We start from the raw sequence: 25045 nt of genomic DNA, 5'->3' as shown, positions 1-25045 counted from the left end.
TCATTTATTAGATACTTGTATAAATAAGATATCATACAGAGTTCCATGTTAATTGTTAAACCACCCATTTGCCTTTGCACAGAATTTGCTGAACATTTCTCCTTGGTGGAGATAATTCATATCAGACCAAAAAAAAATTTCCCCTTTAAGTAAAAATCCTGTGGTTGCTTCTTCATCGATGTGAGAATGAAAACAATGTTTTCTAAACTGAGAAATGCAAGAGTCTTTTCTCACCATTAACTCAAAAACCTCAGAACAGAGACTTCCTAGGCGGTATGTGGCTTGTATGCAGTGCAGTCAAGCCTGGTAAGTTTGGGAGAAATCATTTTTATGATAAAAAAGGTTTATACAATTATAAACAATTAAATAATTGATGTGCATGGTCAGTGAATACCTGCTAAAATGTGACCAGCTGGCTGCAGTGTTCTTGACTAAGTGTTACTGTGAAGGGTACCTTAGAAATGCAGAGATAAAACATGCACCTACAATACATGAACCCCTAAGAGGATTCACAAGGCCCCAGGGTCTACTCTTGTGGAATTCACTGCCGGACAGAGGCCATGTGACATCAGAGCAGGGAGAACTGCCCCGCCTTCTTTAGCAGCCTACCAGGGTGAGGGGCTGCTGCTACATACATGAAGGAAAATGTTAAGATATGTTCACACACTCTCTTTACTATTTTACTAAAGCCCACAATTTTCTACAAATGCTAGGCTCTACGTTAAAGTGTTGGGTTTTTTATCTTTTCCCTAGGGAGAGATTTGGGGCAGAGATTATCTTTTTGTTCTGTGTTTGCACAGCGCAGAGCAGGTCAGTGACTGGAGCTCCAAGATGCTACACTAACACAAATCATAATAAATAATGACAACAATGTGAAGTGATGTGCTGCCCCTTTGATAACAACATTGCAGAAAACTCTCTGGCCAAACCATAGCAACAACTGGGAAGTCACCCCTCACATTCCATTCACCTCACTGCAAAGCCTGCATTGGCAATTTAAATAACATTACAAAGTGAAACAGTGGTTTCTTTTTTCTTTAAACAAATACACACACAGTAAAAATGCCAAACGCCACTCCTGTCATTCATTTAAATATACAAACATCAGGAAGTGAGAGTTAATGCTTCCATAGTAACCTTAACACACACACACTGTACAGGCTGTATATACATACAATGTCCAGGGTCTGCATGGGGTGAGGTGGTGGAAACTGGGTGTGCCACAAAGAAGGGCGGTGGGAAGCACATCTTCTTTCCTCCACCCCCTAGAAACAAAATTTACATATCTAGCTCAAGACTTCTCTTTTCTGGAGCACTGTCCTAAGGGCAGCCGCAGCAAGGGAGAATGGTTGGCAGTGCAGCTCAGTTAGTAGGGAGCGTAGAGAGGGCAGGGAAGGAGGAAGTGGTGGAACCAATGTGGAGACTCAGGCCCAGATCTTCAAAGGGGCTGAGACACCTAGCTCTCAATTATTTCAGTGGGTGCTAGGCATCTAAATCCCTTTTAGGTTTAGGCCCCACAGCCCCCAAGCAGAGGGCTTTGTGTGACCCTAAGAATCCCTCAGTGCCAACTGGCAAAGGGTTCACTGTCATGTAATAGCAACTGCTATCAAGCCTGACAAACTCACTACACTTAATACATTGCTGTTACAGTATTTATCGATAAAGAATGTAATGTAGGATGTCAAATGAAAGCTTATATCAGGGTGGTAGTCATAAGCTTTGTGAGATGTATGTACGGGCATTATTCAAGAAGCTCTATGTATGTATTAAACTATGTAACTATGTTTAAACTATGTAGCCAGGTAGGGTAGATAAACAAGTTTTTCCCAGGACAAAGGAATGTTGATTTACCTGCCTGCCTAGGTCTCTGATGTAAATCCAGCACTGTGTAAATCAACACAAAGCAAGCTTCCTTTGCTTACTAAGTCAACAGGAAAAACACATTAACAGGAGAATGAGAAAGACAGTGTGACCTCAGCACACCGAAGAACAAATAGTAGGGGAGAAGAACTTCATCTGGGGATACACTTCAAAGGGGTACAGTTCAAAAGTTGTCTGGATTATAAAAAGGAGGAAAAGAAAGTTCTTACTGGTGCATCACTGAAGGAGCAAAAAGGCCTGCACTTTTCATATCCATGAAACCTGGATTCTGGCTATGTGGTTGGTGACGCTTGGAGAATGCTTTAGATGCTTTAACTTGGACCAAGATTTTAGCCTGCTAAAGTTATGTTCAGTCTCACAGAAACATGTTATACTTTTGTTTTATTTGTCACCATCTCTGTTTCTATTATCTTTACTCAGTATCACTTGAATCTCTATCTTTGTTAATAAACTTCTCTTTCTTTTATCGTAAATGTGAATCAAGTAAGCGGGTTTGTACACTATTTCTCTGGAGGCAGCTGACTTGGTAATTACTGAGAGTGTCCAGTGAAAAGGGCTGAATACCACAGGCAACCAGGCTCGTCAAGGGGGCTCAGAGACCGGGGTGCACCAAGAGTTACCTGCAAGGCAAAGTAAAGGCTGGTAAATTCCTGAGAAGTTTGTCTGGGGTGGCTAACAGACTGGGGAGACAGGCTAGCCTGGGCAGAGGGGTAACAAGTTCTGAGAGCCCCAAGAAAGTGTCATTGTGGTCTGCTGCAGATGCCCCAGTATTATTTTGGATCCATGGGGAATCTACCAAGTGTGTCTGGGGGCAGATCTGGCAGCATTTTTTGCTTGGAGAGGGCAAATCTTGCCCCCCCCCGAGGGCAAACTAGGGGATATCCAGGAGGGGATCCACCTCCTGAAGGAGGAAATAATGTGTTTAGCACTCCTTAGTCTAGGCAGTGCCAACAGAAGTTCTGCCAATGTAAGGCTTGCTGAAAGGGGATCTGAAAGCACTTTTACACTAAATTTGACATTAGCTGGAAATCTCTTTCCCAATTTCTAGGGAAACTACCATAAAACAAGATAGGTCAAGCTAAATCCTCTTAATGCTCAGTTGTCATCAATTCCTACCCTGACACTCAATATGAACATTCAGAGTCTAAGATATCAGATGCATCTTTTCTTCTGAAATCTTAGTCAACCCTCATGGTTTGCTTTGCAGGATCAGGACTTCCCATCTTATCTTTAGATTGATTAGTAAATATATATAATTAAGAATCAAACCACATACATTATGATTTTATCATCTACAAATAAATAAAAGTTAGCCACAAGCTGCAACTATATAATTTTGGATTAATTCACCGTATTTGCTATACCCATAAATTATTTCATAAATCATCCATTGCTTAACCACCCACTCACTGCCCTACATTTCCCATTTCTGTTATGTAAATATCATTTCAATATTAAATATTGAATCTGTAAATTACATTTACAGATTAAAGTTCAATTCTTATAGAGAGAGGGGAAACAATCCTGGTCGTCCATCTAAATTTTTCCATACTGAACTGATCTGGATGTGCCACACGTCCATTGATAACCCACAATCTATAAAACAGTTAGTTTTCCGTATCAGCCATTTGGTAACCAACTGGCACAAGCAAAAAGTTCTGCAGGTTTCTTAGTGGGAAGGGTCTTTCAACATTACACATCTTGCCCACACATGAGTCTCCCTAGCAAAGCCACAATTGGCAGCAAATAACATTTAGCAAACGAGGGGTTTTGTATTTTCCCAGCCTTCAATTTCCTTCTTTTGGCGGAAACAAATGGAATTGTATTTCCTTGCAATGACTGAGAGTCCAAAATAACTCAAACATGCTGAGGAGGTGAAAAGGTACATCACACAAACCAACACCCTGCGAGCCTGAACAATTAAGTTAATAGATTACAAGGGCAAAAGGGACCATTGTGGTCATCTTCTAGTCTGACCCCCAGTACAACGCAGGCCATAGAACTTCCCTCAGGTAATTCCTTTTGAACTACAGCAGATCTTTTAGAACAAAATCCAATCTTGATTTTAAAATTGCCAGTGATGGAGAATCTACCATGACCCTCGGTAAATTGTTCCAGTGGGTAGTTACCCTCATTCTTACCCTCATGCCTTATTTCCAGTCTAAATATGTCTAGCTTCAACTGCCTGCCACTGGATCATATCATACCTTTGTCTGCTAGATTGAAGAGCCCATGATCAAATATTTGTTCCCCATGTAGGTGTTGACAGGCTGTAACCAAGTTACCCCTTAACCTTCTCTTTGTTAACCTAACAAGATTGAGCTCCTTGAGTCTAACACTATTTCTAATCCTATAATTACTCTCATGGCTCTTTTCTGAACCCTCTCCAATTTATCAACATCCTTCTTGACTTGTGGGCACCAGAACTGGACACGGTATTCCAGCTGTGGTCGCACCAGTGCCAAATACAGAGGTGAAATAACCTCTCTGCTCCTACTAAAAATCCCCCTTTATGCATCCCAGGATCCCATTAGCCTTTTTGGCCACAGCGTCCTGGGAACTCATGTTCAGCTGACTATCTACCATGACCCTCAATTCTTTTTCAGGATCACTTGTAGGAGTGGGATTTTATATTTGTATTTCAGGTTTAATAATGTAGTAATGTATGACTTAATTTCATCCCGCCAGCCCCCCTTTTTGAATAGCAGAAAGGAATGACCCTCTGGGGCACTGGTAGAAATGCATCTGACAGACTGCCAGTGACTGTACTGATGTTAAGGGAGGGACAGACCAGAACAATCCTTATGACTGATTATGGTCACCCTTTTGTTTTAGGATAAGATTCTAAGAGGTCCAGATCCATACCCTGGTCGTGGGCACCCTGGGCGCATGGGACCCCCACAATGAGCTGGTACTGAGAGCTTGCGGCTCATGAGACAGCTAATCGTGTCCGACACCATCAGGTGGTCCAGAGACATCTACACGGAACACATCACAGGACACCAACAGTACCAGGTTGAGTAACCGAGAACACCACCCAGGGAAATAACCCATTTCCTTCCCTGATGACGGACGCACCCCACCCATGTACTTATTCTCTTCACCAATACTGGCTTGGACTCTTAATACATTCCATGGGTGGCGTACCCGAGCCCATTTATCCACTGACGCTTTAAAAACTCCCACACCTCAATCTGTATCTATGCTAGTTATGTGGTATGTACCTCGTGAACTTTGTAACTGATACTTGCAGTCCCCCATAACCCAAGCCCAACCCCAGACGTACAGTACCTTCCCTCTTAGCTTGTGTAAATTTGATTTTAAACATTAACTTTAATAAAAATTTGCTATAAGGTCTTGCTTCTTGTATGCATTGCAAACTAAGTTGTGTAAGTAACCATATAATCCTTTCCAAAATGAATACCTTTGAAGGTGTCTGTAAAAGACTGTGTGAATGAGGAATGTATGCCTCAGGCAAAGATAAGGTGTGAAGGCCATTGTTATAGCCAGATGGTCAAGGAAGGAGGAGTGAAGAGACTTAACACCAGAGAACCATCAACGCGCATCCATGATTGAGGAAGGGCAGATTGACAACTCTGAGGTGGAGGCTGGCATGCCTAAAGACAGGACAATTGATTAAATAGAAACCAGGACAGAATGACCATCTCAGAGGTGTTTTGGAATGTTAACATCAAAAGATAACACCAATTAAGGAGTAACCGGTCACAATCTGACACTGCAAAATCCATAGACTTCAACAGAGAAAAAAAAGACTATAAGAACAGGGTGCTTGGCCATGGGACTTTGGGTTCATCTTGCCACAACTCCAGGAGCATCGGATCGCAACCGACAGAGCCCGGCTCCCCTCTGCGACCAATCTGGCTGTCCACTAGATTCATCCAGACTCTGGACTGGTAACTATAAACATCAATGGGGGGGGTGTGTGGGTGTGGGCTGCTGTATTCTCAATAAATGCGGCATATTGCCTTTTTCTCTGAAAAAGATCCTGTGTGCTTCTTATAAGCATAACCTGCTGCTTCCCAGGATAGAGTCCCCCATCCCGTAACGATGGCCTACATTCTTTGTTCCTAGATGTGTACATTTACATTTAACTGTATTAAAATACATGTTGTCTGCTTGTGCCCAGCTTACCAAGTGATCCAGATTGCTCTGCATTGGTGACCTGTCCTCTGCATTATTTATCACTCCCCCAATCTTTGTCAGCTGCAAACTTTTTCAGTGATCATTTTATGTTTTCTTCTAGGTCATTGGTAAAAATATTAAATCATCTAGGGCCAAGAACTGATCCCTGCAGGACCCCTCTAGAAAAACTCCCACTTGATGATGATTCCCTGTTTACAATAACATTTTGCAACCTACCAGTTAGCCAGTTTTGAATCCATTTTACATGTGCTGTTAATTTTGTATGGTTCAATGTTTTTAACTGAAGTGTCATTTCAGTCCAAAAGCATGGTTAAGCTGCATGCTGTATTGTTACAACCGCCACCTGATTTACTGCTTTCACCATGTCCTATCACAGGGCCTCAGTTAGTATTGATAATGTCAACAAGCAGGAGCCTAAAAATAATAATAAATATGTAGTTCGGATAACATGAAGGTGGTTCCTGCATCTGAAGTAATAACTAGATCCTGGGTTAAACAAACTCAAGAGGTTGAAGGCAATAATATAAGGCTAGGGTGCCATTACTACCAAACTGTGCCGACGTGCTGCTCCTAATGGCCATTGCTCCCCCTTCGTTTAAATGGAGTGGGGAGCCAGTGAATAAGCATTCCAAATCTTGAGGCAGTGTGCTCCTGCAGATTGTCATGGGACACCCAGGGAATCATGGGTTGCTAATTTCTCACCTTTTTTCAGGTGCCCTTGGTCTGTTTTTTTTTTAATCCACTGGGGTGGCAGTATTGTTGTTGCCAGTGTAAGTCCTGATCCTGCAAGGTGCTGAACACCATGGGTGCCATGGGCAGGCAGCACCTTGTGGAATTGGACCCATTGAAATCAGGGGGCTAGCAGGACGAGTACTACGGCCTACTCACCCCTTCAGAGGGGTGAAGAATCTACCAGTGCCAGGGGATGTGAAGATTGATAGGCGGGGAATGAAGTGGCAGACAAGAGCGTAAAACTGGCCTGAAGTCAACAGGGATTAGGAATAACTACAGTTTTAAAAACCATACCAATTGTGCCACTTTCAGCCCCAGCAATCTATTTGTACTCTGAAGGCTCTTCATCAAGAACATGGCTAGAATTTAATTTTAAAGGGAAACTTAGGTTAGCAATACTTCATTACGTGGGTCCGTGATACTGAACCAGTCTATCTGACTTTTAGGTTTTAGAGTAATTTTAAATGTTAAAAACTGCCCTCTGCACTAGTATTTCAGAAGAATTAAGACAGTGCTTAATTTGTGCCAGGGCTTGCCAGGGCTGAGCCCTGGCACAGCTAGGCTTGGCAGTTCATAGCCCTGGCACCTCTGGGCTTGTCACATCAGTTATGAAAGTACAAAAATTGCTTGAGTTCCAGCACCTCTTTCATTACAAATTAAGCACTGGACTAAGTGCATGAGAAGTTTAAATTTTGTAAACCAAGCCATTTTTTTCAGTCTTGATTCTGATTAGACACTTCCTACATAAAGGAGAACCATTCCAAATGTTCACTGCCCTACTGCTTCACTTCATCAACTTGTTTCAAACCTTTGAAATTTTTTAAAGATTGATGTTGCATTATAAAGACTTTATTAGCACGGTTGGAATGTTCACCTAACTCACTTCTGGCCATGTCACTTGTGAGTACTGCAGATCATCTCAGATGAATGGTAATAAAACCTTTACATCCTGCCAGCTTTGATTCTGCATACGCCATATATGTTTTAGAAAAACTATTCTAAGACCATTTTAAAATGTCATTGGGATTGTTTCTTGTCTCCCTGTAGCTCTAGAGTCAGGAGCCTTCATTATCATAAGCCCAGCTGAACAGGGCTGAGAGATATTTCAGTAAAAGTAAAACACCTCTAATATAATGGTTGGTCCCTAAAAAAGCCTTTAAGGGCCTTTTCAGAGCTACATCTGAGTGCTGGGTTCCATGGGAAAAGAACGCAAATCTCCCATCTGTCGACCTTTAAAACCAGGAAATATTAGTTGTAATATCCTGACATTTTAAGATCTTGAAAATATTTTCCTGCCCATCCTGAGATCCTTGAATCTTGCCCGTCACCACAGGCCAGGATAATATTGGGAGGAAAATTGCCCATTTGAGAGAGGAAGGATGGTTCAGTGGTTAGAGCACTGGCCTAGGACGTGGGTTCAATTCCCAGCTCTGCCATGACCTTGGGTAAGTCATTTAGCCTCTCTAGGTACATCTACTTTGCAATAAAAAAATCTGTGGCACCGAGTCTGAGCCTGGGTTAACTGACAGGCTCGCAGGGCTCAAGGCTCAAAACTGCAGCATAGACACTCAGGCTGGAGCCCAGACTCTGAGACCTAACCACCTCGCGGGGTTCCAGAGACCAGGCTCCAGCCTGAGCCCGAACATCTACATTGCAATTTTTAGCCCCAGGAGCCTGAGTCAGCTAACCTGCACCAGCCATGGCTGTGCTGCAGGTCTTTTATTGCAACGTTGACATACCATTTCTGCCTCAGTTCCCCCTCTGTAAAACAGGGATAATATTTCTTCCTTACCTCACAGGGTTGTTGTGAAAATGAACACATTAAAGAGTGGTTTCAGAGTAACAACCGTGTTAGTCTGTATTCGCAAAAAGAAAAGGAGTACTTGTGGCACCTTAGAGACTAACCAATTTATTTGAGCATGAGCTTTCGTGAGCTACAGCTCACTTCATCGGATGCATACCGTGGAAACTGCAGCAGACTTGGTTAGTCTCTAAGGTGCCACAAGTACTCCTTTTCTTTTTACATTAAAGAGTGTGAAGCGCTTTGGAATCTACTGATGAAAAACGCTAAGAAATAAGCATGATTAATATTTCAAGAGGAAACACTGCTCCAGTGGACTGATTTTTTTAAAAGGTAGCTGCCTTGGGGCTGGGGATGTGCTTGTAAATTCTGGAGAAAGAGATTAGCAGACAGAGGGAAAATGAGGTGGTCAAATGTGTACAACAAACATTTATCACATGGCTATCATCATCGCTATAGGTCAGGTACATGTCTCCTCTTGCTTAACACTAAGCTATAGAATGGTGAAGCCAAAATTAAAAAAGTAAGTTTGGTTCCATTTCACTGTGAGGCCATAGCTACGTGCCCATCATCTACAGAATACGGACAGTTTCTCCCAAAATTTTCTTTCCCACAACCACCCACCTGAGTTCCTCCTACAAGAGGAGCCCCACCTCAAAGGATGAGAGTTCAGTCTTCATGGCCCATTCAGTCCTTGGCCTCTCCCGTGAGACTGTCAGCAATGTCTGGTAGTGTCAATGATGTGGTTTTTGTAATGTGAGCAAAGATCCCAGCAGGAATGGGATTGAGATACCCAACAATTCATTATGTTGAATCATATTAAAGAAGTTCTGTATTAAAATCACAAATGAGTTTGATTCCCCATAGTTTAAATTCCAGGGTATTACTAATTAAGAGGTCTCTTGGTTTTTAGTGCTGTTTCTCTCCCTCTCTGTGTGAAACTTGCAAGCTGCTATTGTGTTAGTACATTCTAAGACAGAGTCTGTTCTCAAAGCAATTCTTTGTAACAACAACTACACAGAGAGAGAGAGACTCAAAGTAATACTCTGTAACAACAGAAACAGCACCCAGAGACTCCCCGCCCTTTTGTTGTATTCATCTCGCTTTGTTATCAATTGTGATTAAAACAGAGATAGAGGATGTATGTGGATGGATGCTTGGTGTGGATAATAACTGAATGATCACGGAAGTGCCAGTCTAAGAATCCAGTGTCCATCACCTGAAGAAGGCGTCAAGTGGAAATAACCTGAGGACCCCCAGAGGGCAGACTGGAATCCACCCAACAGCCTCAAGGATGGGAGAACCAAAGAACAAGATAACATCTGGCAGCACAGAGCCATCAGGAATGTGCCATCTGCTGACTGATTCAGCAACAGCATGATGAAGTAATTCCCATAGACTGGCATAGGAAGAAATTCCTATAAAAATGGACTCTAGAAGGTGAGAACTTTGGGGTCTGATTCTGCAAACCAACTTCCAGGAGCATCAGTCGAGCATCTGACAAGGCCCTGCTCCCTCCTCATGTCCAGGCCACCTGGCCAGTGGCTTGGCATGAACAACTCTAAAGCTGATAACTATGATAACTACCTTGCAGAACCTGTGTGCGTATGAATGAATGTGTGAATAAATATGAAATTGAATGGAATGTTAAAGCTATAACTAACTGCTTACTATGATTCTTTCTGTAGTCACAATAAATGTGGCATTTTGCCTTTTCCCCTTTAAAAAGATCCTGCTGGTTTTTATTTTATTGGTATAACAATTTCACATAGATACTCAAAGTTTCCAATAGTAATAATCTTCCAGCACAACTGAGCTAAACTGGAATCTAAGACCTGAAACTGAAATACTCTGTGTCCGATTCCTCCACTCCACATATCCTCCTAATTGATTTAGGGTATGTCTACACAGGGATTACAAAAGCCTGTGGCTGGCCTGGGTCAGCTGACATGGGCTTGTGGGTCTCGGGCTCCGGATTGAAAAATTGCTGTGTGGACATTTGGGGGAGGGTCCCTGAGCCCAGGCTTCAGCCTGAGCCCGAACATCTACACAGCAATTTTTAGCCCTGCAGCCTGAGTCCCATGAGTCCAACTCAGCTGACTCAGGCCAGCCACACCCATGCTGCAGGTCATTTATCCTGGTGTAGTCGTTGAAAGCACAGTTCGTACCACTTGCGTCTAAGCAATTCAAAAGCAAAATTTAAATCATTAAACCATTAAGCCAGTTACACTCTCAAGACTCTACTTGAGCATGCGGAAGCTTGAACTAGTACAAAAAATAGCTACTCGCCTCTTAAATAGGGCAGCCCAGTATGATGAACCCAGCTCCTTTGCTCCGTATTCTGCACTAGCAACTTGCCCATTTTGGGGTGTGATTCAAGGTGTTTATTATCCACAAAACTCTCAGTGGCCCACTCATTCTATGCTCCACTGCAGCAGCAGCAGCTTCTTCCCACCATGAAGTTGTCTTCAAGGCTGAACTCCAGGGGGCAAGCTGCAAGTCATTTCTGATGGAAGACCCTTGGCTTTGACATTTTCTCCTGGAGATTCACCAGAGCTCAATTCTGGTAAGTTTGGGGAATCTGAAAAGACACACACACTCTGATTTTTTTTGATTGGGTGTATAGCCAAAGAGAATTTATCCCACCAATCAGAGAGTGTAATACTAACTGATCTGAGCCAGTTGTTGGCAACTGTTCTTTTTAATCTTTGCAATATATTGAGCGATCACAGAGAGAGCGAGCATCTCGCTTTGAGCAGTTCACCTTTCTGGGGACTGACTTACTGCTTGGGAAAGTGTGGAAGGCAATGTCTCACACTGCTTATGAAGCAAGTCCAGCACATTCATAGATACTAAGGTCAGAAGGGACCACTATGATCAGCCAGTCCGACCCTCTGCACAACGCAGGCCACAGAATTTCACCCACCCACTCCTGCGAAAAACCTCTCACCTATGTCTGAGCTACTGAAGTCCTCAAATCGTGGTTTAAAGACTTCAAGGAGCAGAGAATCCTCCAGCAACTGACCTGTGCCCCATGCTGCAGAGGAAGGCGAAAAACCTCCAGGGCCTCTTCCAATCTGCCCTGGAGGAAAATTCCTTCCCGACCCCAAATATGGCGATCAGCTAAACCCTGAGCATAGGGGCAAGATTCACCAGCCAGATACTATAGAAAATTCTTTCCTGGGGATGAGGGCAGGGACACAATTGCCTTTCCTACACTCAGCAAGGAAACTGTTGCTGGGACACTGGATTGCATGAACTGATTCCATCTCTTATCCTTCCAACAGAGCAGCTAGCACATCCACATCCATGTTACAACCGCTGAAGCAGTGCAGTCAGAGATTCTGAAAGCAATCATCCTCTGGTGCCCAGTCCCAAAAAAGCAGAGCTTGTGGGCAATTGCCAAATACAAAGCACTGCATTGTGGGATGAGTTGGAGGAGTGGTTCAATTGGTGTAACGATGATGCTCGTGACTTCCTGTCCAGGCTGGGAAGAAGTCATTGTAGACTGCACCAGCTCAGCAGAACCTGAGCTAGAGACTTTCTCCCAGCTACTGCAGCCAATTACTACAAAAAATGCTGGGACAGCTGTTATGCCAGGATGCTAGATGTTAAATTCCAAAAATGTGGCAAGCTTCACGCTTTCAGGGCCAGTGTGCTTGAGCGTCACATCAGAAGCAGACTTCATTGGGGCAGGCTGCACAAACAAACTGCTTCTATAAAAGCACCAGGCAGCCCCAAATAAAGGCTTGCTCTTGCTCATTCTCTTTCGTTCACTGAAACTAGGCTGCCAAGAAACCCAAGCAAACTGGGAAACCTTTACAATTGCAACTCCCTTTTTAATATCTGTTAAAAAAAAAAACTACTAACCATAAAAAAAACCCTAGTATTCCTTTCCCTCAAGAAAACTAAGCTCTTAATCACAGGTGCCTCTAATGAGGTGTGAAGCTTATGGAGCAGTTTCTGTATCTTGCTGCAGGGTCCCAGAATTAGGTTGATGGGAGATTGGTATAATCTGTCAAAAGATGGCATCTTTTCATGTCCAACACTCCAATAGTCACATGAGTCAGTGGCAAGAGGTCTTCCCTACTGTGCCAGCATGACCCTTAGCTAGATTGTATCTGGCAGGGGGAAGAATACGAGAGAAGTGGCATGTAGAGAGAAAGAAGTCAGTGAGGAAGGGTGCATGTCAGAACTGGAAAGTTAAGATCAAAAGAGAGAAAGCCCTTGAAGCACGTGAAACCACATTAAACAGAAGCAGAGGTGCCCATGCAGGGGCATGAGCTTTCACTGCCACTTCAGAGAAACTGGAGGAGACATGACTCCCTAAGGAGGAGTCCTTCTCATTTGACTCATGTATGCAGGCTGCCAGGGGCAATAGTGTTGCAATGCATTGATCATTGCTCTCTCATGGCCAATTGAACATAAGAACGGCCATACTGGGTCAGACCAAAGGTCCATCTAGCCCAATATCCTGTCTTCTGACAGTGGCCAATGCCAGGTACTTCAGAGGGAATGAACAGAACAGGTAATCATCAATGATCCATCCCCTGTTGCCCATTCCCAGCTTCTGGCAAACAGAGGCTAGGGACACCATCCCTGCCCATCCTGGCTAATAGCCATTGATGGACCTATCCTCTATGAATTTATCCAGTTCTTTTTTGAACCCTGTTATAATCTTGGCCTTCACAACATCCTCTGGCAAACAGTTCCACAGGTTGACTGTGCATTGTGTGAAGAAATACTTCCTTTTGTTTGTTTTAAACCTGCTGCCTATTAATTTCATTTGGTGACCCCTAGTTCTTGTGTCAGGAGATGTTCTTGTGTTTGCAGATGGCTGACATTCTGAGATAGAAGAGTGGCAGGTGGAACTGCAAATCAGTGAGGGGCAAGAGAACCTTATCTTAACCACATTAAGACCCTTCAAGACAAGTGCTAGAGAAATGCTAGATTTTATAATAACTATGGTCTATAAAATGGGTGCTTCAGGCAAGTCTTCCCCTGCCCTGGCACTGGGAATGAACAGAGAAAGGAGGCAAGACATTGGCTACACATGTATCAGAGATAGCCAACATTCTGTGGAAAGTTATTTTATTTCAGTATTTCCACACACTCTGTCACAGATCATGCACTAGTCCTTCCCCCTTCCAATCCACAATATCACAGCCTGGGAGATATGGGGGCATCTCAACCGCCCACTTCATAACATGGGCACCCAGGCTCCGTGACACCAGGGGCCACACCAGCAGGTTGCCAAGAGGCAAAGGGCAGTCTTTTTACATAATTGCTTTTAATTTTAAAAATCTTCAAATAACTTAAAAGATTAACGATTGAGCTCAATGGCAGTAAAAACCTGCAGTTGAGCTAGTTGGTCCTCACGCTGAAGTTACAGGGAACACAAAGAATCTTATATGTGATCCCAGCAATAGCAACACACACCAAGGCATTCCCAGAGCCAAGAGTGCAGAACAACAGACTTGGGTTCTGGTCCTGTTATAATCATTTGTCTCCATGGGCTGCCCTTCCATCCTTGAACTGGGGAAGTGGCCATGAGCTGCAATATTCACATTTTATTCTGGGCATCCTTGCTCTGTATTTTAATTTCATATAGAAAGTAGCCCATGAATGGGTAAGTCTCAGAAGCGCTCCTGGCTATTACTCTCCTCTCAATACAACTAGATTTTTTACTGAATTTTAACACTGATAGATGCCAGCTTGACAACTCTTACAAATGGATGCAGATGAGTGTCAACTTCCAGCACACTGGCCTCCCCCTCTTCCCCCACATCCTTCATGCCTCAGCCCTGACCTGATCTAACTACTCTCTGTGGAGCACATGGTCAACTCAAGCTCTGTGACCCATTATATCTTTGGCCTATGCTGAGACTGCCAACAATGGGGCGATTGTTGTCAGTTGTGGTAGCTGCCTGCACGATGAGAGCACCTGGCTCCCTAGGAACCAAGCTGAGGCCACATCCTTGCAACTAGATCAGTGGGGAAAAAGTTTTACATTTCAGAATTGAACAGATGAAGTGATGAAAGTGACTGAAGTGAAGTGGAAGAAAGTCTTGCGGGAGAGAGAAAAAGAAAGACAGCTTCAATCTCCATTTGATACACAAATTCAACTTTGGAGCAACAAGAAATTGTCATAAAAACATTAATCATTAGGTTGCCAGAAAGAAACAAAGGGTTCACTTACAGTGTCTATATAAAGATAGGGATTTGACAAGAACAGGGAAGATTTCCGAAGCCAAACCAGACACTGGTTTCCCCCTATTCTTGTCTCACCCTTTTTTGTAGGGTTTTGATAATTCCTGACCATGCTATTACTCAATTATGTCAAGGCCATTGTATTGGAGTCGGCACCAAGTGAGGGGGGTGAGAACACTGCAGAGATGAATGCACAGAGGGAATCCATCCATCCCCAGATATTTTAATAGCTTTGTTGACCTTAAAGTAACTAGAGGGAGGGTGAGTTTCTCAGTCCTCCAAGGGACTCAAAGTCTCACCTGTTTGTGTTTATGGCAGGAAGACTGATACTGGAAGGACAGCGAGAACAAGAAAGGAAAAGGGGTAAACTCCACGAACATGAGCGAGAAACAACCAACACCACACCCAACACTGACTGCTGCAAAAGTTAAAAATAAAATAACACAAAGTCAATTTGTTAACCCTTTGGAGACTACAGATTTTATATAACACAGCTTTCCGAGCTTTTGGCTAGCAGCCTAGAAAGTAGCAGTCGTCTAGGGGTTAAATAATTTAAAATGTAACATTGCATTTATCACTGAATACTGTCGGACAAACTGGTTAGACTGGACTGACTGCCTGAGAAAACCTGTCCTAGGATAAATGCACATCCCTAGGAATCATCTTACCAGCACCATCTTTAATTAGAAAATATGGCCTAAGTCTCTCTGCTGGGACTCCACCCCTGAGATTTACATCACAAGTCCCTGCACCACCTTTAAGAGGGAAATAAAATAAGGTCTCAGATCTCTTCTCCTGAGTCTCCAAAATTGCAATTCATCTCCTCAGCTTTTGTGTTGCTTTTAAATAGAAAGGCTGGGTATTAAAAATAGGAAAAGGAGACAACTCCAAAACTGCACGCACACAGAATAGTAGTACTTGTCATTCAAGACAGACAGAGCCCCACCATTGTCAGAGGGTGGCAGCAGGAACGAAGCTGTGTAGTCCCAAGCAGATAGGTGCTCCATGCCTGCAATGCAGGAGATATAGCTGTGTGCCTAGCCACTCCCTCAAAGCTGTATAATCATCTGGAGGCAGGCAGGGAAGGACAGCAGAGAGAGAACAGCACAAAATGGCAGTGGAAGTTGAAATACTGCAGAAATCCACCCACAGCAAGACCAAACAGAGGACATGTGAATTATGTGCCCCACTGTCCCAATGACTTTACACTGCAAAGAGTACAAGTTTAACCTGTGGGAACACAGAAGGGGAGATCTACCTCAGCTCTCCCCTTCCTTCCCCTCCTCCCAAAACAGAGATACATACCCTTCATCTCCTGTTCCCAGTAACTCATTCCTAGATGGCTACTAGGCACTAATACTGCACTTAGTATGTATGGGCCAGATCCTCAGCTGGTGTAATTCAGTGTGGCTTCATCAACTTCAGTGCAGCTTCACCAATTTACACCAGATGACAATCTGATCCATGTGTGTCTATTGCAAACCCTTCTGTTGTATAAACCTGCTTCCACTTATTACTGAGAGTAAAAACCACAATGGCATGAGAGAGATGCTATAAGAGGGAAACTTAGAAAATAGGCCCTATATTCGGCCTCTTACTCTGCACATCTGAGGTCCCACCTTGACTATTCTTGATTTCTAAGGCAATTCCACCAGGAACACCCAATGGATCTTCCCAGCCAGGAATGGCAAACCCCACTCTCTCCTCAGCCTCATGAGGGCAGGATGTACATGCAAACAGTTTCTTCCCAGGTTCAGTGGGACCAGCACATACTTGAAGTGGTGGTGCACCTTTGACTGATCACATACACCCAACGTACCAAGGATGAGACTGCTGTTGGACTCCACACTGGCAGAAATGTCAGCCATGTGCATATTTCTCCTGCAAGCCTTACACCCCTAAATACTGCCTGTACAATCATCATGCAGAGTTCACTCTGTAATACAATCACTGCTATACATAGTCCTATTAAAAAAATCCCAGTTGGGCTGCTATGCACTTCTGGGTCTGAGTGGGAGAGAGAGGAAAGGAAAACAATAAGGTATGTGAAACAGAAGGAAACACATGACGGGGGGGAAGTCAGACAGTGGAAAAAAATACTAGATGTCAACAATAAGTTTGCTCAAATTGACACTGGATTCACTGGCCCAGTTCCACCCACTCTAACAAGGAAGTGAAGGGGTTCACTCCCTGCAGCAATTAGCATAGGGAAAAGAGGGCACAGTGTTTTGGTAGAAGGTTGGAACACCTGCAGCAGGCCTTAAGAACAAACACTGCTCAGTGATTCCCCTCCATCCCCCCAGTCAATAGATAACAGCTGGGACAGAGAACAGTGGAACTGGACCAGTAGCACCAAGAAATCCAGCGGGAGCACCAACTTCATAGCAGGAAGTATGGATGGCCTAAAGAAAAAGGTTGTGGGGTTTGTTTTGTTTTGTTTTGTTTTTGGGGGGGGGAGGGGGGGGAAGGGTGCAGTAACATTTAGTAAGAGTCAAACAAAGTCCATCTTGACCAGACAACCCCAACATCATTCTCCCATGTAAAGTCCCATTACGTCTGCAGCAAGACCTGTGGCTCTGAGAGGGAGCTGTAGAGGGTGTAGCCCAACTCATCCACTTCTTCAGGGGTGAGCTCTGAAAACAAGTTCACCTTGGGATTCAGAGCACTGGGTAAGACACCAGCCTCCAAGTAGCCAATCAGGCCCTTCAGTGCCTGCAGGAAGCGGTCAGCTAGCACATCTTGGGACCAGTCAGACTCCTCTTGGGCCAGGTGCAGGATGACATTGGTGAGCTGGCTGGCAGTGAGGCGGCCCAGTGCTGGGTTTGACTTGCACACAGCTTTGAGAATCTTGAGGCACAAGCAACGGCAGCCAGAATCGCCTTGGTCCAGGGCCCGCAAGCGAGCTGTCTCCGCTGGCCGCAAGCTCAGTCGCCACAGATTGTCATACTGGGCCAATCGGTGGGGTTTGGCCACCAGGTTGGTGTCACCCAGTGCCAGGGATGGTAGGAAGTCAATAAGAAGGTGCCGCTCTGGCTCATACTGGACTTCCAGTGTCAGGGTCTCTGGGGGCGCTGCCGGACGGATCACATAGTCCAGTAGAGACCCAATGGCTGGCCAATTGATGGAGCCTGCTACTACTTTCTCAAAGGTGTCTGCCACAGCCTTGGGGGAGAGGTAGCCCCCCACCACACAGCGGTCCCAGTAGCTGCTCCCACGGGGGAAGTATTCTGGGTTTTCCCGACGTACCAGGCAGAAGCCAGGGATGTTCATGATGGTGTCCTCACCTGGAATGCATGACCACAGGTTCTGCTCCAAGACCAGAGGCACAATGAGCTGAATGTGATCAGCTGTCACTACCTGTCAGAAGAGGGGAAAAAAGGGCGAGAGATAACAGTTGAACCTGCTGGGATAAAGCTACCTATCTGCTCACCACACATCTTCCTTCAAATGGGAATCCAAGAGGCTCTTTCTAAGTGGGACTCTCTGCCTTCCTTTCATCAGGAAACATGCAGAGGGATCATTCTTCATAATCCAGGGGAAAACTGCAGGGCATATTGAAATTTGGTATTTATTCAGCGTTTGCCTGAAAGATCTTTATGCACCTTATGAACTCAAATGGATATACCAACTACAAAACGGATTGTTTCACATACCACTAAATTGAATCCACCTCTTGGGTATGATGTGGCAGTTGTTTCAGCATACAGCAACATTACACAACAGTTTGGGACACGAACTGGAGAATAACTGACAAACTGCAGGGAGAGCTTAAGTTGTCAAATCTGAATCATCCCACAATAGAATCTGGCGCAGGTGCTACAGTCAATCTCCCATTCTCTTAAGGTGTGCTGGGATCTTTAATGATCATATGTGATTAAAACCTCAGATTTAAGTTGCATCCGACATGCAGCACTCCATCCAGGAGCATCGATTCAGTGCTGCCTCAGAAGTGACTCACTCACTGTAGCCTGTAGCCATTTTTGCATCAAAGTGATCTACAGCAGAGCTTGCTCTCCAGTTCAACTCTGCCATGTGTTAACAAAACAAACACAAAAAAGTAGGAAAGGCTTACAGGAATATACAAGAGTTCTGAGGGAAGCAACACATTTGGAGGAGGACGTGCAAGGCAAGTGCTGTGGGGAAGGATAGAGAAAAATGGAGATGTGGCAGAGGCAGAGCAGGAAAATACAAAGGGGGCAGAGAAAGAAGGAACTGGGACAGTCAGACAGGAAAAAATGAAGGCAGTAAAGGGCAGATGTTCTACAGACACAGCCAGAACTGCCTGTCCGTTTTGCAAAAACATCACACAAATATATTCCCAGGAAATGTGGCATCAGAAGGCTTTTTAAACAGGAATGCTGTACTGAAGCAGCACAGCCAGCAGGCAAGCCTGAAATACCTCTACCCAGTCACCCTGCAGCATAACGGCTACCACACTCCAATGAGTTACCTGCAGATCATCGTACAGGCTGCCACTGAGGTACATGTCACGCAGGGGCATGTCTGGCAGCTTGGCACGTAGGAAGCTACGCAGTTCAGCGCAGATATCTACAGCTGCCTGCTTGGCCCGGGCCTGCTCTTCTGCAGGGATAGCCACTTTCCTCCGGTAGTAGGCAAAGAGTTTTTCTTGCAGGGACAGGCGGAGGTGCGACTTCTTCAATTCTACTTGGCTCCTCTTGGCAGACGGTTTGGGCTTTGCAGGTAGGAATGCATCTGCCAGGCAAGAGAGAGAAATCCCATAATCCCCAACATTTCATTGCTAAACGTTTGACAGAAATAACTTGGTGGCGCTGAAGTGCAGCCCCCTCCAGGATGGAATTTAGCAGTCATTTTGCAGGCTTTATTATGAGTATCATAGTAGGAGAAAGTTGTGAATAATTTCAACAATGACTACTAAAGGAATTAGGTGGGCAGACAGTAAGTTCCCTGAGTTGGAATTTAACCAGGACAATGAGACTAACACCCCATATCTTGCAAAAAAGAAATTATGTTGATGACTGTAAGTGGGCAGCGCCTGTTAAATTTTATCCAAAAGACAGCAGCCCTTGCAGCACAAGTGCCTCTAACATGATGCAGGAACAATGAACGAACAGAGTACACCTCCCTGAATCACCAGCACCTGAGTTTTTCCTGAAGGGCTCCTACAATGTACTGACTAAGCCCAATACAGTTTAGCTTGTGAGATCTGATGCAGTTACAGTAATTTAAGGTGGTATGTCTGCCGGGGCTGTATTACCATCATAGATCAGGAGGCAGGCCAGAGCAGGTGGGTAAGCAGGAAGACCTAAGAGACGCTGCAGGTCAAGGGCTTGTGTTGTTTCTTGGGAAAGGGAGAAGATTTCCCAAGGATCTCTCTCCCAGACCTTCCATCTGACAGCTAGACCTGAACAGATACCTTCTCAGATCTCATTGATACAACACCTCTTCATACTGAAGCACTTCTCTCTGGTTGAAGCAGCCCTCCCAGCACCAGGGAAAATAATGTACCCCTTCCTCAGGCAGTATTCAAGGAGGTAATTTTAAGAGCTGCTGTAATGCCTTTATTCAGCTCCTAGAGGACTACCGCACCTTTGGGGGATGACAGAGCCCATTTAATGACTTCAGATGACATAATTCAGCTCTTGACTTAGATGCCCTGGTCATTAAGCTTCTTGCTGCTCCCTCAGTAGCAATGCCAAAGCCATCCTGGAGTTGGCCTGCTTGCGGAAACAGAGATTTGGACACCAGGTAAACTTCTGTGCCAAGTTATTATTTTGCAGATTCTACATTAAAAACTGGTGATCCTTAGAGGTTGGTTAAAGATCTCAATTTTACCTGGAGAAGGGGTAACAGGATTGAAAGGGCAGCTGCTATAATGTTGAAGGTATCACACTGCTTATTACCTGCGTCTAAAGCTGAAGGGTCAGTGGGGAGGGTCTGTAGGGAACGGCTTAGGTTTGTCTTCATATCCTGGTTCAGTAAACGTGACGAGGACCCCAGCCAGTTTGGCTCCTCCCAGCTTCTCTTTCCTGACTGACTCAAGCGGGTGGGGCTGCTGGGAGCACTGATTGCCCGGTCATACATCTGAAATGGCATCACAGGGACACAAGAAGTTACATTTGTTAAGTGCTCCATCCATTAGGAAGCAACCAGCCCATAGCCCTTCATTGGGTCCTTCCCATCCCCACATTCCTCAGTGTTCATCTCTCTACCCCTCACCTTGTTACCTTCACTATCTCCGTTCTAATGTTCCATGCTCCTCCTCCACACAAGCACACCTTCCTTCCCCTCAGACTTCCCCTCCTCACACTTACTCGTTTGACAGCCAGAGTGGCAATGCCCAGCATGGCAGCTCCGCCCACACCCAACACGAGCCGGGCATTGGATAGCACAAAATCGATGGCTGTGCCAATGCCGTTGTCATCCTTCTTCCCCTTGCGCTCTCCAGCACCTGCCATCTCACCTTGAGAGGAGAGAACAGATTTGTCAGAAAGCTGTACCCCACCAATCTAAACCTCCATCTCCCCAGTCCATTGCTCACTGTTCTTTGGAAGTTAGGATTTCCCACAATGAATCAGATGTAGTCCATCTATTTCTGTATTTTGCCTCCTGCCACATTGGCTTAGACCATGTCTAGTCAGTTATCTTGCCTCCGACAATGGCCAATGTCAGACTCTCCAGAGAAAGGAAATAAAACCCCTTTAATGTCCCTAATTACATGGTATTATAGTCACAGGGAAAACTTCTTCAACTCCAGCTCTCAGTTTATGATCTGAAGCATGATGATTAACAGGTCCTGACATTTCGCCTGGGTCATTGCGGAGGCTTTACACATAAATGTAGTAACCCTCACTCTAGTACTAGCACCTGCAACGCTGCAGCACAGAATGCTGTCCTGGGGAGACAGCAAATGAGAGGGCAGCAAAAGCTGAGGAAGGGGCTCAGAATCCACCCAGAGGGGTAGTGGGGGAGCAGTGGAAATAAAGCTGTTAGAGAAGAAGAATCTAGATGCTGAGGTAGCAAGTGAACTAGAGTCTGGGTAGGAGGTGAGGTGATAAAATAAAAGAACCAGAGAATAAAAGTAGGGGACTGAGAACGAGGAAAGAAGGAAAATAGGAAAGGTTTCAGGTCAGGAGAAGCAGAAAAATACACAGACCTGGGCATGTGAGCAGGCACTGTTAGAGAAGGGAAGTAGAAGGAAATACAGTCTACAGACTTACCAGAGAGAGTGTATCAAGGGGGAAAAAAACTGAAAGGAAATATAAGTGGTGAAAAATGGAATTGATCAAAAAGTTTTTAGATGAAAACAGATCCTGAAAACAGTAAATATGACTCCCACCCACAAAGGACCTAAAGTATATTAACAGAGGCAATGACTGTTTGAGCATCTATTGAAGGAATAGGACTGAAAGGTGCCCAATAGATAAGTAAGAGCCCTCTAGGTGAAGAAACCCTGCTTGTGGATAAACTCGATGAAAAGAGATACAGCCACAGGAACACCAAATTTAAGAGTACTCCAATCCAAGGGGAAGCAAGAGTGGAGCTGGACCTGCAGCCAAGGAGAGGAAAAGTTGATTCTTCCCTGAAGCGACACAGTATATTGTTAAATAATCTCTTGTTCTTCTTAATAACAATGTATTTGGTACTAAATGCATAGAGTAAGGAAGAATAACATGTACAAGTTCCCAAAGGTTAATGAGATGGTAACACAGTTTGTTATTACAAGTAGTCTTTGGTAACGTTCTATATTATTTAAGTTCCTTGTACAATTTTGGGGTTCTCCCCTATAAAATTATAAAAATTTAAAATGATTCCTTTTGTCTTGGTTTGCCTCTGCCTCTCCTCACAGTTAGCATAGTCTAGCTGGATCACCACATAACTATCTAATGCTTTTTTTAAAATCTCTCTAACATATTTGCCTCAGTTATGTCTTGCAATAGTGATTTCTAAATGTTAATTATATGTTAAACCATATTACCCTTTTATGTCTTTTCCCTTTAATCAGCTGAATACTGTACTAGGGGAAAAAGAAAAGGAGTATTGTGGCACCTTAGAGATTAACAAATTTATCTGGGCATAAACTTCCGTGAGCTACAGCTCACTTCATTGGATGCATTCAGCGTTTTCCACTGAATGCATCTGATGAAGTGAGCTGTAGCTTACGAAAGCATATGCTCAAATAAATTTGTTAATCTCTAAGGTGCCACAAGTCCTCCTTTTCTTTTTGCGGATACAGACTAACATGGCTGCTACTCTGAAACCTGTACTAGGGGACTGGCCCCTATGCCATTTAATCTCCTTTCCAAACTAGAGAGTCCTAGTCCCCTTCTATAGGATTGCATCTAATTGCAGAAACTACAATCTAGTTGTCCATAGGGGCGAAAAAAAACAAACCAGAATTATTCTAGTGGTGTGCAAGAGCAAAGGAACTGCTGTACTAGATAACATCCAAGGCCTAGTATCCCTTCTCTGACAGTGATTAGTACCAGATACTTCAGAGGAAAATGCAAGAAGCCCCATAATGAGCAATTATGGATTAGTCTGCTCATAGGGGAAGTTTCTTCCTAATCTCTGGGAGTTTACACCCTAAAGCATGAGGGTTTATCATTTATACAAAGATCATATGCAGTGTAACTATAAATGTTCTCATTCAGGGATTCTCAAACTTCATTGAGCCTGCCTGAGCCCACTCCGCCCGGGGGGGCCAAAGCCCCACCACCCTGGACCAAAGCCAAAGGACTTCAGCCCCAGGCACGGGGCCTGTAACCTGAGTCCTAAACCCAAGGCTGAAGCCCTTGGGCTGTAGCTTTGGCCCCAGGTGGTGGGGTCAGGCTCCAGCCCCGGGCCACAGCAAGTCTAAGCCAGCCCTGGTGACCCCATTAAAATAGGGTCCCAACCCACAGTTTGAGAACCACTGTTCTCATTCATATGCACGTGTAATTTTGAATCCTACTAAATTATTGGCTTCAATAGTATATAATGGCAATGAGTTCCACTGCTTAATTATGTGTACAAAAAGTATTTTCTTTAATCACTTTAAAACTTGCTATTTTTCAGATTCATCAAGGATGTAGCTGCACTAGGGAAATTTTCAAAACCATTTTAAAGCCAGTTCTGCTATACTGACTTTAGAACTGGCTAAAGGCACACTATTCACCATGTTTTAGGCAGTTTATAATGGCTACACTTGTTTTTCTGAACCAGTTCCCAAAATCACTTAAAATTCCAAGAACTCAAGAAGGATGGTCTCTGAGCTGAGGAGTTTGCAGTTGCATTACTTTTAGTCACTATACAGAAGATGTAGCAGCTGTCCACAGGGGTACCACTAAAACAGTGGTTCTCAACCAGTAAATAGTCTGGGAAAGAAGGCCCTGGGGCAGAACTGTAACTAGGCATTCTAGTGCCCAGGGGAAGCAAGCATATTTGCACCCCCTACCAGAGGTGATGTGGGAGGGGACCACGTGGGGTCATGTTCCCCCACCTCCCAGATTTTTTGGTTGCCCGCTGGTAGACAAGCTGGGTAGCCCACTGAGGTGAGTTGGGATAGAGATGGCGCACCTCTCCCGAGATCTGCTGTGCAGGGCTGGCCCAAGCTGCCCTCACAGCTTTGTTCCCTGGGCAGCTGCACCGCTCGCCCAGCTCTTGCTATGGCCCTGCCCTGGGGTGGTTTTGGTCGTATCCTACCCCTGGGGGAGGCTGGATCCTGCCAAGCACTTACCCCACAGTGGCGTCTGCTACTGTGGGGCTGTCTGGGCTTGGCTCTCCGATCTGGCCATCGCAAACTCCAGGGTTGCAGTCCTGCTCAGGTTTAGCCCCATGACGCCAGCTGAACCAAATTTGTATGAGTTGCATTGTGACCTGGCTCATGTGATTGCAGTACAATTCACTCAAATTTGGCCTAACCAGTCTTCCGTCATGACAGCTGGGCCAAACCTGAGTGGCACTGGGAACCCAGAGGTTGCAGTGCCTAGAGCAGGGAGGTGAGCCCAACCAGCCCCGTAGGACGGGAACCACAGAAGCTGCCACATGACCCTTTGAAACATTCTGGGGACATAATTTTGAGTCCCTACTCATGGGTTGAGAAACCCTGCAATAAAACAAACAAACAACAAAAAGCATACTATGTGGCTGCGAATGACCTACCTAAGGCTTAATGCATCTGTGAGGGAAACACCGGAGTACTGCTTGTACAGATGGATATTCAGGCACCCTGTGGACTTTCTTCTTCACATTTGTGGTGGGCAGAAGATATTAACCATCTGTCCAGGAAGATTAACG

At 44.6% G+C, this 25045-nt stretch overlaps 1 protein-coding gene across 2 annotated transcripts; it reads right to left on the bottom strand.

Moving 5' to 3' along the window:
* Positions 1-1017: 1017 nt before the first annotated feature.
* On the bottom strand, positions 1018-25045 carry MIEF1 (mitochondrial elongation factor 1). 2 transcript variants are annotated; one of them, XM_077830235.1, is made up of 6 exons: positions 24911-25045; positions 21082-21230; positions 20671-20851; positions 19239-19501; positions 17438-18145; positions 1018-2501 (listed from the first exon to the last, which is right to left on the bottom strand). In XM_077830235.1, exons 2-6 carry the CDS (start codon positions 21223-21225, stop codon positions 2412-2414), a joined length of 1386 nt encoding a protein of 461 aa, XP_077686361.1. In that variant the 5' UTR covers positions 21226-21230; positions 24911-25045; the 3' UTR covers positions 1018-2411. The 2 variants fall into 2 exon arrangements, with proteins under 2 accessions (XP_077686361.1, XP_077686354.1); XM_077830228.1 differs by lacking the exon at positions 1018-2501 and having other exon boundaries at positions 13653-18145.

The sequence above is a fragment of the Eretmochelys imbricata genome, chromosome 1 (assembly GCF_965152235.1).
Source record: "Eretmochelys imbricata isolate rEreImb1 chromosome 1, rEreImb1.hap1, whole genome shotgun sequence".
Classification (NCBI taxonomy): domain Eukaryota; kingdom Metazoa; phylum Chordata; order Testudines; family Cheloniidae; genus Eretmochelys; species Eretmochelys imbricata.
The sequence above is the reverse complement of the archived record's forward strand: the minus strand, read 5'-3'. Positions and strand labels throughout refer to the sequence as shown.

Bases quoted from the DNA above. Each gene is read 5' to 3' on its own strand.
- MIEF1 (XM_077830228.1), bottom strand. From the start codon at position 21,225: ATGGCAGGTGCTGGAGAGCGCAAGGGGAAGAAGGATGACAACGGCATT. The intron at 19,502-20,670 runs GTAATAAGCAGT...CTTGCCTGGCAG, and splicing joins CCCTTCAGCTTTAGACGCAG to ATGCATTCCTACCTGCAAAG. The intron at 18,146-19,238 runs GTAACTCATTGG...CTCTTCTGACAG, and splicing joins GCCTGTACGATGATCTGCAG to GTAGTGACAGCTGATCACAT.